Source organism: Panthera tigris, chromosome X, assembly GCF_018350195.1.
Source record: "Panthera tigris isolate Pti1 chromosome X, P.tigris_Pti1_mat1.1, whole genome shotgun sequence".
NCBI classification, from domain to species: Eukaryota; Metazoa; Chordata; class Mammalia; order Carnivora; family Felidae; genus Panthera; species Panthera tigris.
This window is the reverse complement of record NC_056677.1, coordinates 74313374-74328374: the sequence shown is the minus strand read 5'-3', so window position 1 is coordinate 74328374 and position 15001 is coordinate 74313374. Positions and strand designations below refer to the sequence as shown.

Sequence of the window (15001 nt, the reverse complement as noted above, 5' to 3'; positions counted from 1 at the left end):
GGGCTCAATACCATGACCCTGGGATCATGACCTGATCCAAAATCAAGAGTCAGGCACTCAACTGACTGAGCCACCCAGACACCCCTGAATTAAATGTTTCATTCATCAGGAAGAAATGAGAGCAGAATTATAAAATGATTATATATGAATAACTTTCACAAAGGTAAGTTTTAATTTTAAGTATTTTTCTACAAGAGTTATTGATAAGTATGGAATACAATATTGTAATTTACATGACATTTTCATTACCAGTAAAATAGTTACATTCACAGTCATAAGTAATGTTTAAAAATTTAGATACTAATTATGTCAATGAGATTGACATCATTGGAGGTATAAAAGATTCTGTATTGAGTAAATAGGAACACTAGATTTTAACAGAAGCTTGTTTAAAATATTACCTATATATCAAATATCTAAGAATTGTACTAACATTAAATGCTAAATAGAGCACAAACCTCTTCTAAATGTGTTTACATCAAAAAACACTTCAAATAATACATTAATTTAATGTACATACATAATAAACCAAATCCTACTCACACTTTGCAAGGTAAAATGACACACAAGGAAGCATTTGAATGAAAATCCAGGAAGCATCTGCTGTGTTATGATTATAAAGATCCTTTATACTCCCTTTTGTCCCAAGAAATCACTTAAAAATATGTTAAGAGCATCAGTATGTCGTAAGTAACTTAAAGAATATCACAGAAAATTGGGACATGTCATTCTTTCTTCAATAAAATTTAAGATACCCCCAATTCAAAGCAGTTAGTCCTTTGTGTAGTAAACGAATTAATTGACATACTGAGAAAAACTGGTTAATTTTAAAGGACAAATTATTCAAAGCTATGAAATGTATTCAGTAATTTAATGCCGGAGAAATAAAATAAATGTCATTGTTTAGGTGTGACTCGTGTGCCTTATATTTTCCTAGGTAGTTTAACAATTGAGATAAAAACTTTTTAAATATCCTATCTAAATCTTTGTTTCTACTCTCATATGACTAGAGTTATATCAGGGAGTATAAAAAAGTTTACATTCTACTTTCAAAATATCAAGAATTAAAAATAAATTCTCCTTTTAATAAATACAAACAGAAAAAAAAATTTTTCAGTATTTAAAGAAAAAGGAAACATAATTACAACAAAATAATTTTGTAATAATTAAAGTGGAACAACATGATTGCAATCAACCTAAAAACCCAATAAGATTATTTAATATCATCCAAATTTTAAGCAGAGTGATAGGTAGGTAATTATAATTATTTTTCAGCAACACTATATTAGAGAATTTTTTTAGAAAAAGTAAAGTTTTTTCTTGTTTGTTTTTGGTCTTTAAAAATTCTCTTTCCCTGGATACCTTTCCTTTCAGATAGGGCAAGTAATTCCATGTTTCATGATACATTAGCCATCAGTTTCTACAAAACAGCATTGTATTACATTATTGCTGTTGACATTTAGAGTAAGTAAATGGAAAAACACCTTGATAAAACTTTTATTACACTGCACTGTTGCTTCCACAAATTTTAAATTTTTATGACAAGATTACAGTTAAAGTAAGCATAAGGTTCATTGGAACATCATTTTTAAGATATCTTTGTTTTGCTTGCCTTTAATAATGGGAAATTCAGATTACAAAATCAATGATCTTGGCCAATTTTGAAACCATAAATTATTGGAGTTTTTTGGAAGAGGAATGGAATTATGTTGTTCCAATAAAGTTATATCTCACTGCAGATTTCAATAGTTGATATCCTGGAATCAGTCTAGGACAAGAAAAATAACAAGTTATCAAAATCAGATGGCTATGTTCTAGGAGCCTTAGTTGCCAAGCATGCTAAATACTTAAAATTCACATTAATAAAATATAGATGCATAAAATCAAAGTTATTAAATTAACAAATAGCACCAATTCTATTCCAAGCTAACTTAGACTCTTGCTATCATTTTGAATCCATGTCTAATACCTACAAGTGGTTACATCCATGAATTATCTTATAACTATCTAAATCTTCCACCATTCTTTTTACATCATTCCTAAAACAGAAATTGGTTAGAATTTGTTTAATAAAGTACCTCAAGTACATGTCTAAGACAGTGACTTAAAAAATGGTATTTTAATTTTTATTCTCCTCTATTTTTCAAGTGTATATTGTCTTCACGATATTTTAATGTAATAAGTATTCTAAGCAAGGATTTCTTTTATATGACAATTATCAAAATTTATTCTAAATTGGTTATATTTAATGTTTTCTAGTCATACCAATGAAATGCTATCTGTATGCTCTGAAAGATGTTAGTTGAAGGTAAACTGTAAAATGATCTTTTAAATTTCATGTTTTTCATTTCTGCTACAATATATACAAAAATGCCTTTCAGAATATATGTAAATATTTATACTAAAGAAGAGTATCATATTTCAAAGTAATAAATGGTTTTATAAAAAAGATACATTTCTTATGAATGTTCTATAATTTTTCAGAACATCTGAGTGGAAAAATTATAGAAAATATTTTATTCCTTTTTGAAAACATGAAATTTCTGGTAAATCTCCTTATATTTTACAGTCTACTACAACCATCTCATTTCTTTACTTTCATTTTCTACTAGGGAAATAGCTAAATGTGAATATCACCCTAAAGTCTCCTTTTGAAAATATATTTTCCACTTTGTTTAAAATTAATTGGAACATTTTTGCCTTCTGCTAACAATATTTTATTTCATTGTCATAATTTCCTTAAGGAAATTGAATGAGTTCTTGTTCTTTTGGTTGACACTTTTCCCCACTTTATGTGATGTTTCTTTAAAAAGAAGACATCTATTGTACTTGAAGTTTTAAATATATTAGTTCTTTTTCAGTACTTATTTAGCATTCTGCAACATCAGTAAATGCCTAACTTGGCATTAATCAGAAATTGAAGAATGTATATAGAAAGAATGAAAATTATTGCAAATTTAGCACAAAAATATAAGAATTCAAAAAGTTTTAATATCATATTACTCTGCCTAAGTTCGTCAGTTAATGTCCAGCAGATATTTAGTAATTTAGTAATGTCAACCAAAGACAGAAAATATATAATTTGTCTATTTTTTAAGATGTGAAAAAATAGAATAAGCCATCAGATAATTCATTGATTGTAAGATGGTCCATTTAGTTAATAAAATCTAGTGATAAACAGGAATTAGCATTTACTTTTTGTATTTTGCCTATCTCATGAAGTTATTTGTCCTGTTAAGATCTCTTAACTAAATAAAAGAAAATGGCATTTTGGAAAAAGTTATTAATTTAACTTTTTAAGAATTACAAAATATCAAAAAATAAAAATAAAATAAAGATGATATTTGGAAAATATTTAAATTTTTTCTTCATCAATCATCTATCCCATTGCTTACTGCATGTTCGTATTCTCAAATAAAATAAGTCTAGCTCATAAAACATCTCTAGGCCTTCAAAAACCATTGAAACAAGAATTCACTCTTTTAACAAACTTCATGAGACAATCTATTAAAAGTGATAATCTGCAAATGTAATTCAAAAACCCCACCCTCTGTATTTACACATTTTTAAATGAGTCACAAATTTAGTTCTGGGAAAAGTGCTATTAATATACACAATACACACACACACACACACACACACACACAAGATACACAACACACAATGTGTTCTTCATAAAAGATAATTTTCTGTTATTTTTGTTGAGGAGAATGTTTATAAAATACAATAATAGCAATAAAATTATAAAACAATAGCACTTTTATGCATGATTAAATAGAAACCAAAGTATACTCTGAGGAGATGTTGGGCGTCTGTTGTGTTTTTCAGTCATCTAAAATTCACCTAGGTAGGAAAAGATGGGGCTCATTTGAACTGTAGAAGTAAACACTACCAGTAAAACCAAAGCATAACAAACTCTGCACACAGAGAATAGGGTACTATTTTACTGTCTTAATATCATAATTATGGACCTATTGTAACAAAAATGCACCCACAACTGGATTAGTATCTTAGCTTCACTGTGTGATAAAGAAAGATTAATGTTATTGTGTAATTTAACTATCTGTATTCTTGAAAGACCTCGATTCTTAAAAACATTTCCTAAAGTATGGTGAATTATTATTATCTTTGTTATTTTGAATTCTGATAGTCTTCTTTATTATCTCAAACTTTGGTGAAAAGAAACCCATTTTGACTTTCAAATTACAAACATTTTATCAAGACTGAATAGGTTTTCAAAAGCCTTTATTTACTGAAACTGAGACAAAGACCTTTTTAAATGTAGCACATAGAAGACAATAAAATCAACATGTGACATGATTTCCAAAGTAAAAAGTGTAAATTCTATGGCTTGAATTTATTAAGGAAGTAACCATACTTAAATCATTCAATTTACTTATGAATTTCTAGATACATTAGTAGTCATTTCTCACAGAGTACAGATAACTCACTGTGTAAGCTCTTGTTTTCTTAAGTTTATTGGATTTTAAATTATTATACATACTCCAATTATTATATATATGCCATTGTCTTAATAGGCCAATACTTTCCTTCAGGCCCATTAAAGAAAGCAGACATATTTCATTTTCCAAAAGTAATTATCTTTTAAGAATGTCTCCTGAAGGGCTTTCAATACCTTGTACAAATATGCAAATACTTAAATGGATATCCAAGATAGAGATCTCATATATATTCCATTTTCTGGCTTGAATATGAGAACGAGTAGCACGTCTTTATCTAATCCCATTCTTGTTACATAGTGTAAAGATTTTATGAAACAACATAATGTTTGTTTCCTAATCTAAACATAACATCCTCTTTTCATTGTGGGAGTTTGGGAGCATAGTGAATAGGGAGAATATATTGATGCTATTTTAGTATCTTGAGCACATTTTCCCAAGTGAAGCTAGGATTCCAAATACCATTAAGTACTAAGACCTTCTTATCAGATTCTAAAAAGCTTTACTGTGATGTGTCTAACACTGATTGTTCTGATCCTCATACACAAAATAGTACAGAAGACAGTGCCAGGATCCTTTATTTTAGAGTCTTTCTAGTATATTCTCTAGCATGAAGTGTCATACTCCCATTTGCAAACAATATTGTCTCTGTTATAATCATCATTCTGCCCCCACTTTCTTTTTTTAATTTTATTTTTTATCTTTTTAAAATTTACATCAAATTAGTTAGCATATAGTGAAACAATGATTTCAGGAGTAGATTCCTTAATGCCTTTTACTCATTTAGCCCATCTCCCCTCTCACAACTCCTCCAGCAACCCTCAGTTTGTTCTCCAGATTTAGGAGTCTCTTCTGTTTTGTCCCCTTCCCTGTTTTTATATTGTTTTTGTTTCCCTTCCCTTATGTTCATCTGTTTTGTCTCTTAAAGTCCTCATATTAGTGGAGTCATATGATTTTTGTCTTTGTCTGACTAATTTCACTTAGCATAATACCCTCCAGTTCCATCCATGTAGTTGCAAATGGCAAGATTTCATTCTTTTTGATTGCTGAGTAATACTCCATTGTGTGTGTGTGTGTGTGTGTGTGTGTGTGTGTGTGTGTATACACACACACACACACCACATTTTCTTTATCTGCCCCCACTTTATTACTATCAGGAGTCATTTTATCTGATTTTCTACCAAGCATAAAATGAAACTATATATCTATTTGGATACTTCTGCCAAATAATATCATTTTGACTGTTGGAATCAATATATTCTATTTCAACTGAAAATAATTTTAAAAATTTAAATAAAGTTAGAAAAGTTAGTTAGAAACTTGGATTAACTACCGGTCTGGTGTGTATAGACGCAGGAGTCTTGAAAGTTGTCACTGAATAGCTGTATTCAGAAACACTGTAAGGATCAGAACTGCTGGAGGAACACTTGGAGATGGAATCACAAGCCACAAAAGTGTTATCAAGAGGCAGTTCATGGATGATGTGGTGCTTCAAATTCAGGGGAGTTTCAGGCTGGATCTGGAAGGCAGGCTGTGGAGAGGCAGATTTGTAATGCCAGGCCAAATCAGGGATGTCAGGCTTGAAGGTAGTAGGTATAGTGCCCCAATTGTACTTGCCCATGGTTTGTTCTTCCAGTTGAATGGGAACGTCTAGTGTGGCACTGTTTCCATCATTCTCAGCATCATCTGCCTTAGTTTCTTCAATAGTGACAAAGTTAAGCAGCAAGTTATTAGGGGCATGCTTCCTCTTCTTCTTTTTCTTCTTCTTCTTCCTCTTCTTCTTCATCATCATCATTATCATCTGCTTGTTTTCTGGGTTTGGAGTAACCCATTCAGAATTCTGCTTGTTTTTCTGAGCAGTCTTAAGGTGTGGTGATTGGCAGCATCTTACTATAGCAGTAATGAAAATAACAATGATGACAGTTATGGTGCCAGCAATAATAGCAACCGTGATCTTGACATAGTCACTGGTTGGTGAGGATGCATCTGTTGTCTTAGTATTTGGGGTCACTGGTGTTTCAATGTTTTTGTGTACCAGTTCATGAATCAGTGTAGCATTGGTCACTGACTCATTCACAAATAGATTAACAATTACAACATTGAAGAGAGAATCAGGTTGTCCTAAGTCCTTAGCTTTGACTACCAGTCTGTGTAAACCAAGGTCTGTAACAACACATTTCTCCTTCAGTGTTATGTTGCCTGTTGTTTGGTCAATTATAAATAGACCTTTTGTGTTTCCTCCTACAATGTTGTAATGAAGCTCTGCATTCATGCCAGTGTCATTGTCAATAGCAACTACTGTGAAGACCACTGTGCCTGGATTAGTGGATGGTAGAACCAATTCATAGGAGTTGTTGGAAGAAGGGACAACAAAAACTGGTTTGTTGTCATTGACATCAATCACATTTATTGTCACTTTGGCAGTTGAAGAATGTGATACCTTACCACCATCCTCAGCCTTTACATAGAAAGTATAAGATTCTTGCTTTTCTCTGTCAAATGAAATATTTGGTCGGATAACACCAGTTTGTGGATCAATGGTGAAGTCATCATTCACATCTAAAATAGAGAGGGTGACTGCAGAATTTTCTCCATAATCAGGATCAGTTACAGTGATTAGTCCTACTGTGCCATGTCTTGGAAGGTTTTCTGGGACATAGAAGTTGTACTCATTGTGAGTAAAAATTGGACTGTTATCATTCTGATCAAGAATGGTCACTAAGACTGTGGCATTGGTCATGAAGGATGGTATCCCATTATCTTTTGCCAGAACTGTGAAGGAATATTTTTCTTGTTTCTCTCTATCTAGTTTCTTCCCTGCAGTTAGAATGCCTGTACGATGATCCAGGTTGAATTCAGATGGAGCATCAACACCTAGCAGATAATTGATTTCAGCATTGTGCCCACTGTCTGCATCCACTGCACTTATTTTTGTCAACTTGGTGCCAGGAGAGTTATTCTCAGCAACAGAAAGACTTATAAAAGGCTGGATGAAAACTGGAGCATTGTCATTTTCATCTTTGACTTTGACAAGGAGCATGGATGATTGATTCAAAGGAGGTTTTCCAGCATCTACAGCTAGCAATTTAATGGCGTATTCTCTTGTGGACTCATAGTCAAGATATGCAGCAGTCTCCAGGAGGAACTGATTACTGAACACTGGCCTTAATCTGAAAGGGACTTCATGATCTGTGAAGCATGTCACCCTGCCATTATGGTCAGCATCTTTATCTGTCACAGTTATGAGAGCAATTTTGGTGTTAAGTGGAGCATTTTCTGAAAGAATCACAGTACCATTGATTGGATTAATGATGTATCTTATGTCAATTGATGGGACATTGTCATTGATATCTGTAACATTTACTAGAACCATTGCTCTTGCTGGCATCAATCCACCATCACTTGCCAAAACCTGTAACTTATGGTTTGGTGATTCTTCCCTATCCAGTGGTTCTTTGATTGTGATAAGTCCGGTGATGTTGTTCAGGTGAAATAGTTTCTTGGCGATGTTGGAGACTAGATTGCTGAAATAGAAGTGAATCTTGGCATTTTCACCTATGTCGGCATCTGTGGCATGGAGTTGTGTTACTGAAGTACCTACAGGAGCATTTTCTGGTATACTGATTTCAATCTCATTCTCCTTGAATACTGGGTGGTTGTCATTTGTGTCAGCAACATTTATTTGCAAAATAGCAGTACTGGATCTTTGAGGAAAGCCACCATCTTCAACCTTTACTTTCATTACATATGTATCCTTCTCTTCTCTAACTCCTTTTGAACAATTAGCTGTGGCGTCTTGTCTCCTTCTGGTGTTTCAATGACATCAAGCCGAAACATACTTTGACCCTAGAAAACATACAATGAAATGTATTTAACTTATGTTATATAATGAGACCAGCTTTCAAATTATTAAAGTCACATGACATAGGATCAGCTCAGAAATAGGTGCCAGAAGACTTATATTCTAAGTCCCAACTCTGTCTATAACTAGTATTGTGACCACAAGCAAGTTGCTTAACATCTCCAGGCATTTTTAAAATTAGACAGTTGTGCTATAAGTTGTTCTGAGAGTTTTTCAGTTCATAGCATTTTATGGCAATAAATGTAATTCACTTATGTAAAGTATTAAAATCTTCAAAAGGAAAAAGTATAAAAGGTTGTCAGTGTTTCACATGGTGAATGAAGTTATAAGTGAATTAATCATGGTTACTCCAAATGTTATTCCAAAAGTAACAATCAAGTATAAAGTATTCATCCAAGACAAGAACATACATCTAAAAGTACAGCTAAAACCTTTGATAGAAGGAGAAAATACACAAAGTCTGATAGGAATAAAACTTTGTGTAAAATACACAATATTTCCATTTGTTTCTATAGAAACAGGTATTAAAAATAAAATGTTATTGGAAATTAACAACACAATGTTATTTAATTAACTTTATTATTTTTTAATGAGAAAGCACAATGGACTGAAAATCACTTGTCAACATTTCAATTTGGAAATTATAGCTTGGAACAGCACCTATTTTCTCTGTATGTCCATAGAGTCAGAATATGGGAACGTTTAAAAAACAGTCTTCTCTGGTTCTGGCTACCTCTTAACCTCAAAAGAGGAAGTGTGAGTAATATAAAATTGTGAAATATTTAATGTGCATGACCTGTCTTAAGGGCTGCTTATCACTACATGAAGAATCTCATATTCTGAACAAGTTTTTTAAATACTCAAATATCCTAATTTTGATAAAGTCCAATTTATCAATTTTTTAAATCTCTTCCCTGAACTACAATAAAATGAGCCCTACACAGATAAATAGTTATTTTGCTAAATGATTGAGTAGTACTGCTGATTGGCTCTCAGGGGCAGTCCTATCCAGCTATTTGTAGCATTTTGACAGAAATGAGTAAGACGAAAAGGTACTGGAGGCTGTGAAGAAAAGATCAGAAGAGGACCTTAAGATTCTTATTATGTAGGTAATTTACAAATGTTTACAAACACACATACACACACACATAACTCAATATCATTTTTAATTCTTCAATACAATTGTTTAACACAAAGTTGCTGGCATGTGGCAGGGGTCAGTTATTGATCTTTCATTTATGTGCTCTGCAAACAAAGAACAGGTTAATATATGAGGGTTTTGTTTCATAATTTTGTCATAACAGTGTATAAAATATGATCCTAAATGTTAGAAACTAATGAATGATATTAGGTTTCCAGGGGCGACTAGAATATATAGTAAAATTATATGATTATATTTTTTAATTACCAAAGTGCTGTAATTGTCTCCATATAATTGTGTACAATACTAAATATATCTATCTTCTACCTTTTGAACTGCTTGAAGATATTTCTGCAATTTTTTTCTTTTGTGCTTAGATTTACTTACATTTTTATTCAAATACAGAAACATAATATATATTGTTGGAAGAATTAGATGTTCATTATTAAATTTAAGGTGGCCATTCAGAATTGGTATCAGTTTGGGTCCTCTTTGCTGCCATCTTTTTCTCTCTTTTATCTGCTTTAATGAATTAAAAAAATAATAGGAGGTAACTGATGTGTATTGGTCATCTTGTTTTTAATTCAAACAACTATAATGAACATTTTATTAATATTTTATTCATATAAACCAATAAACAACCCACCTTTCATTTGAATGAAGTGTTTAACAATGGAAACATTTTTCATGTCATATCAATTTACAAGTGTGAAAATTATCAAACTGAAATCTATTCTTATACTGCATATTTTAAGAAAAAATATAATTTTATGACAATAATGTCAAATGCAAATACAATATTTACTATTATAATTTTATCTAAATAAACTCAGTTATTAAAGATAATTTTATTTTTGTAAAGGTATTTGAAAAAAATTTAAGAAGGTTCAAACCTAAAATGTGTTATTTATGAGTAGAAAAAAGTTTCTAAATTGCACGTCATAAAAATCCATGGCACTTAATACTATTTTGCTAACTATTGTCAAACTTCAATATTTAGTGGTAAATACAGTCACAACCTTCTTCTAGGCATTGGGGATATGGTAGTGAGTAATCATAGTTTATAAATGTAACAAAAATTAAGTTCTACCTAAAATGAGAAAAAAACTGATGACAATCTAAGTATTTAATGTTATTTATACTAACAGATTTATATTAACTACAGAATAATTACATTTTTAATAAAAGCTATAGAAGGAGAATATAAAGTATTATTAAAGGTTATATAAGTGAAAACTAGCATATATAATATAGAAAGAACAAGAAAACACTATGTTAGAAATAATAAATAAATACACTTAAGTTTTTTTAAATTTTTTTAATGTTTAGTTTATTTATTTTTGAGAGACAGAGAGAGACAGCATGAGCGGGAGAGGGCAGAGAGAGAGAGAGAGAGAGACCCAGAATATGAAGCAAGCTCCAGGCTCCGAGCTGTCAGCACAGAGCCCAACTCAGGGCTGGAACTCAAGAGCCATGAGATCATGACCTGAGCCGAAGTTGGACGCTCAACCAACTGAGCCACCCAGGTGCCACTTAAGCTTTTAGTTTAAGAACCAATTATCCAATTTATGACTATAATACATCTGGGAAAAATGTACTAGTTTTAATTTTTAATTTTACATATTTACGTTTGTGCAGTGTGTGCCATTTGTTTAGAGTTTAATCTTATGCCTTGGCTTGAATTTTGAATTAACCTTTGCTTTCTCAAGCAAATGAAGGCAAAAATGTATAGGTTGAAAATCTAAGAATAACGTCTTTGTTGTCTTTTAATTATTTATATGAAGTGACAGGAATGTTAAAATATTTTTTTTTAATTTCAAGGTGATAAGAGAATATACATGCCAGGTAATGAGCAATGTCCATATTGCCCTTCTGCCTTCTACAACTATTCTTTCCAATATGGTAGTGATTAGCCAAAGTATTTATTTATTTTTTTTTAATTTCACTTTCAAATATTTTTATTTATTTTTTTATTTACATCCAAATTAGTTAGCATATAGTGCAACGATGATTTCAAGAGTAGATTCCTTAGTGCCCCTTACCATTTAGCCCATCCCCCCTCCCACAACTCCTCCAGTAACCCTCAGTTTGTTCTCCAGATTTATGAGTCTCTTCTGTTTTGTCCCCCTCCCTGTTTTTATATTATTTTTTCCCTTTCCTTGTGTTCATCTGTTTTGTCTCTTAAAGTCCCCATATTAGTGAAGTCATATGATTTTGTCTTTCTCTGACTAATTTCACTTAGCCTAATAGCCACAAGTCTTTAAATATATTTTTTAATTAATTAATATTAGATAAAATCTAAATATCAATCCCTCAATCTCACTAGCCACATTTTAAGTTTTCATAGCCATATGTAAGTAGTGGTTACTTCATTGGACAGCACAAATATAGAAAATTTACATTATTGCATGAAGTTCTATTAGAATGTACTGTTCTAAGAAGTTATAATGTTTTTTTTTAACAAAAATTTATGCTCAGGTGATTGTATATGCATCTCCCCCAGATATTTATAGCTCTACAAATACTTTGCTGATTTACATATTTAAATTTCATGCTGTCCAAGTAATTGACAAATATTTGGCCAGATATTGAAGTTTGGTGCCAAAATATGGTGCTAATATGAGCTTACTATCATTATTGAGTGAGTATTCAAAGGCTGTTCCTCTACCTTGTCTCCTTCAGGATTAGATAATGACTAACACACGGACCCATTACTACTGCTACCTTGATGGTATTTATTGAATTGAGACTCATACCCATGTGAGCAATGAAAAAGCTGAAGACTTTCACCATATCTTAGACCATGACCTGAGAACAGTGTGATAAGTAAAAACGCCAAATAAAGATGTATAGATACTTAATTATCGTACTAACATTAACAGAGATATATTTTATGCACAAAAAAAGTAAAAACTTTGGGATAACTTACTTGTATTATCTTGAATTCCAAACCTAATTAAAATTATTTCCCCTTGTTTACAGGGACAAATTCTCCCAAGTGTTCTCCTTTTGGTGAGAACACTAAATATCATTCATATGTGTTTTTCTCATTAATTTACTTAAAGCTTAATAAATATAAAAGAGGAGTGTTTGACTGTCTCAGGCAGTTAAGTGTCCAACTTTAGCTCAGTGAGTTAAGTGTCCAACTTCAACCATGATCACATGGCTCATGGGTTTGAGCCCCACTTCGGGCTCTGTGCTGACAGCACTGAACCTTCCTGGAATTTTCTGTCTCCCTCTATCTCTGCCCCTCTACCTCCCCCTTCTCTCTCAAAATAAACAAACTTAAAATTTTTTCTTTAACACAATATAAAGAAAAAAACTGAGGCAAAATATAAAATACTCCATTAAAATTTTTTCACTATTATTTTATAAAACAACTATTTTTTTTTTCTGTTTGGGATATAATAAGCTAAAGTTTCAATCTCTGGTAAAAATTTACAAAGTATTAGTAAACCTTCATTTTCAGAAGAAATGATGACAAGTTTTGTGAGGTAAGTGTCCAGTGCATTATTTATAAAATTTAAAACTCTACATCTGTTAAACATACCTATGTACAAATAATAAAAATTTAAAAACAATCGCAGAGGAGAAAACAGCATATTATATGAATTGAATGAAACACATCATATGTTGATTTGGATTCTCATATCTTTTTTTTAATGTTTTATTTATTTTTGAGACAGAGAGAGACAGAGCATGAGCAGGGGAGGGGCAGAGAGACACGGAGACACAGAATCCAAAGCAGGCTCCAGGCTCTGAGCTGTCAGCACAGAGCCCAAAGTGGGGCTCGAACTCACAAACCATGAGATCATGACCTGAGTCAAAGTCATATGCTTAACCAACTCAGCCACCCAGGCCCCCCAGATTCTCAGATCTTAAATGAAATTGAAATCAAGTACCCAAAACTGCCAATTCCAGTTCAAGTTTAAAAAAATGTGGACAAAATCCTCCAGGAGAAAACAGGCAGCATTTCTTTGACCTAAGCTGTAGCAACTTCTTACTAGACATGACTCTGGAGGCAAGGGAAACAAAGGCAAACAAACAAACAAACTATTGCAACCTCATTAAGATAAAAAGCTTCTGCACAGGGAATGAAACAATCAGCAAAACTAAAAGTCGGCATACAGAATTGGATAAAGAGTTAGTATCTAAAATCTATAAAGGACTTATCAAACTCAACACTCCCAAAAAACAAATAATCCAGTGAAGAAATGGGCAGAAGACATGAATAGACACCTTTCCAAAGAAGACATCCAGATGGCTAACAGACATGTGAAAAGATGCTCAATATCACTCATAATAAGGGAAATACAAATCAAAACCACAATGAGTACCACCTCACACTTGTCAGAACGACCAAAATTAACAACTCAGGATATAACAGATGTTGGCAAGGATGCAGAGAAAGGGGAAGCCTTTTTCACTGTTGGTGGGAATGCAAACTGGTGCAATCACTCTGGAAAGGTAGAGGTTCTTCAAAAAATTAAAAATAAAACTACTTTAAGAATCAGCAATTGCACTAGTAGGTATTTATCCAAAGGATACAAAAATGATGATTCAAAAGTGCACATTCACCACAATGTTTATATCAGCTTTATCAACAATAGCCAAAGTCTGGAAATACCCAAAATGTCCATCAACTGATGAATGGATAAAGAAAATGTGGTATATATACACAATGGAATATGACTCGTGATCAAAAACAATGAAATCTTGCCATTTGCAACAACATGGATTGAACTAGAGCATGGTATGCTAAGCAATATAAGTACGTCAGAGAAAGACAAATATAGAATTTCACTCATATGTGTAATTTAAGAAGGAAAACAGATGAACATAGCAGAAGGGAAGAAAAAAATAGGTAAAAACAGAAAGGAAGGTAAACCATAAAAGACTCTTAAATACAGATAACAAACTGAGGGTTGCTGGAGGGGAGGTGGGGGGGATGGGCTAAATGGCGATGGGCATTAAGAAGGGCACTTGTCCAGATGAGCACTGTTACATGTAAGTGATGAATCACTGCGTTCTACTTTTGAAACCAATAGTACATGGTATGTTAACTAATTTGAATTTAAATAACTATTTTTTTAATTAAGGACTTTTTAATAACTTCATGTAATGTGAAAGGCTTAAAATTATTTGTTACTAATATTTCTCCCTAAATTCAAAAATAAGCTTTGAGTTTGCAAATGCAGGATGACTGCTAAAATTTGCAAGATGTTAATCTCATCTGATATTTAATTCTTTAATTCTTTTAATTCTTTTATGCATTTAATTATTTAATTCTTAACAGGGATTTGTAAAACCAAAGAAGAAAATGTGGATAGGAAACTTCAAGGGGAAGTATACATGCTTTTGAAATAAATGAATAAAATATATTTTTTGCCTAATTAAAAGCTATATTTTTGTCTATTGTTCCAGAAAAGAACTGACCAAACTATTGTACTAAAATTTAAAATTTTTGACATATTCATGTGCAAGACACCACTTCCTTGGTGTTGGAAGGCAATAACACGGGACTTCCAGAGTAAGAGA

At 32.0% G+C, this 15001-nt stretch overlaps 1 protein-coding gene across 1 annotated transcript in view; it reads right to left on the bottom strand.

Annotated features, from left to right (window-relative positions):
* Positions 1-1723: 1723 nt before the first annotated feature.
* Positions 1724-15001, bottom strand: part of PCDH11X (protocadherin 11 X-linked) — a 44491-nt gene continuing 31213 nt past the window's right edge. The window contains 3 exon segments of the mRNA XM_015539051.2: positions 1724-1768; positions 5794-8228; positions 8231-8306. Of these exon segments, the coding sequence (XP_015394537.2) occupies positions 1724-1768; positions 5794-8228; positions 8231-8306 (2556 nt within the window).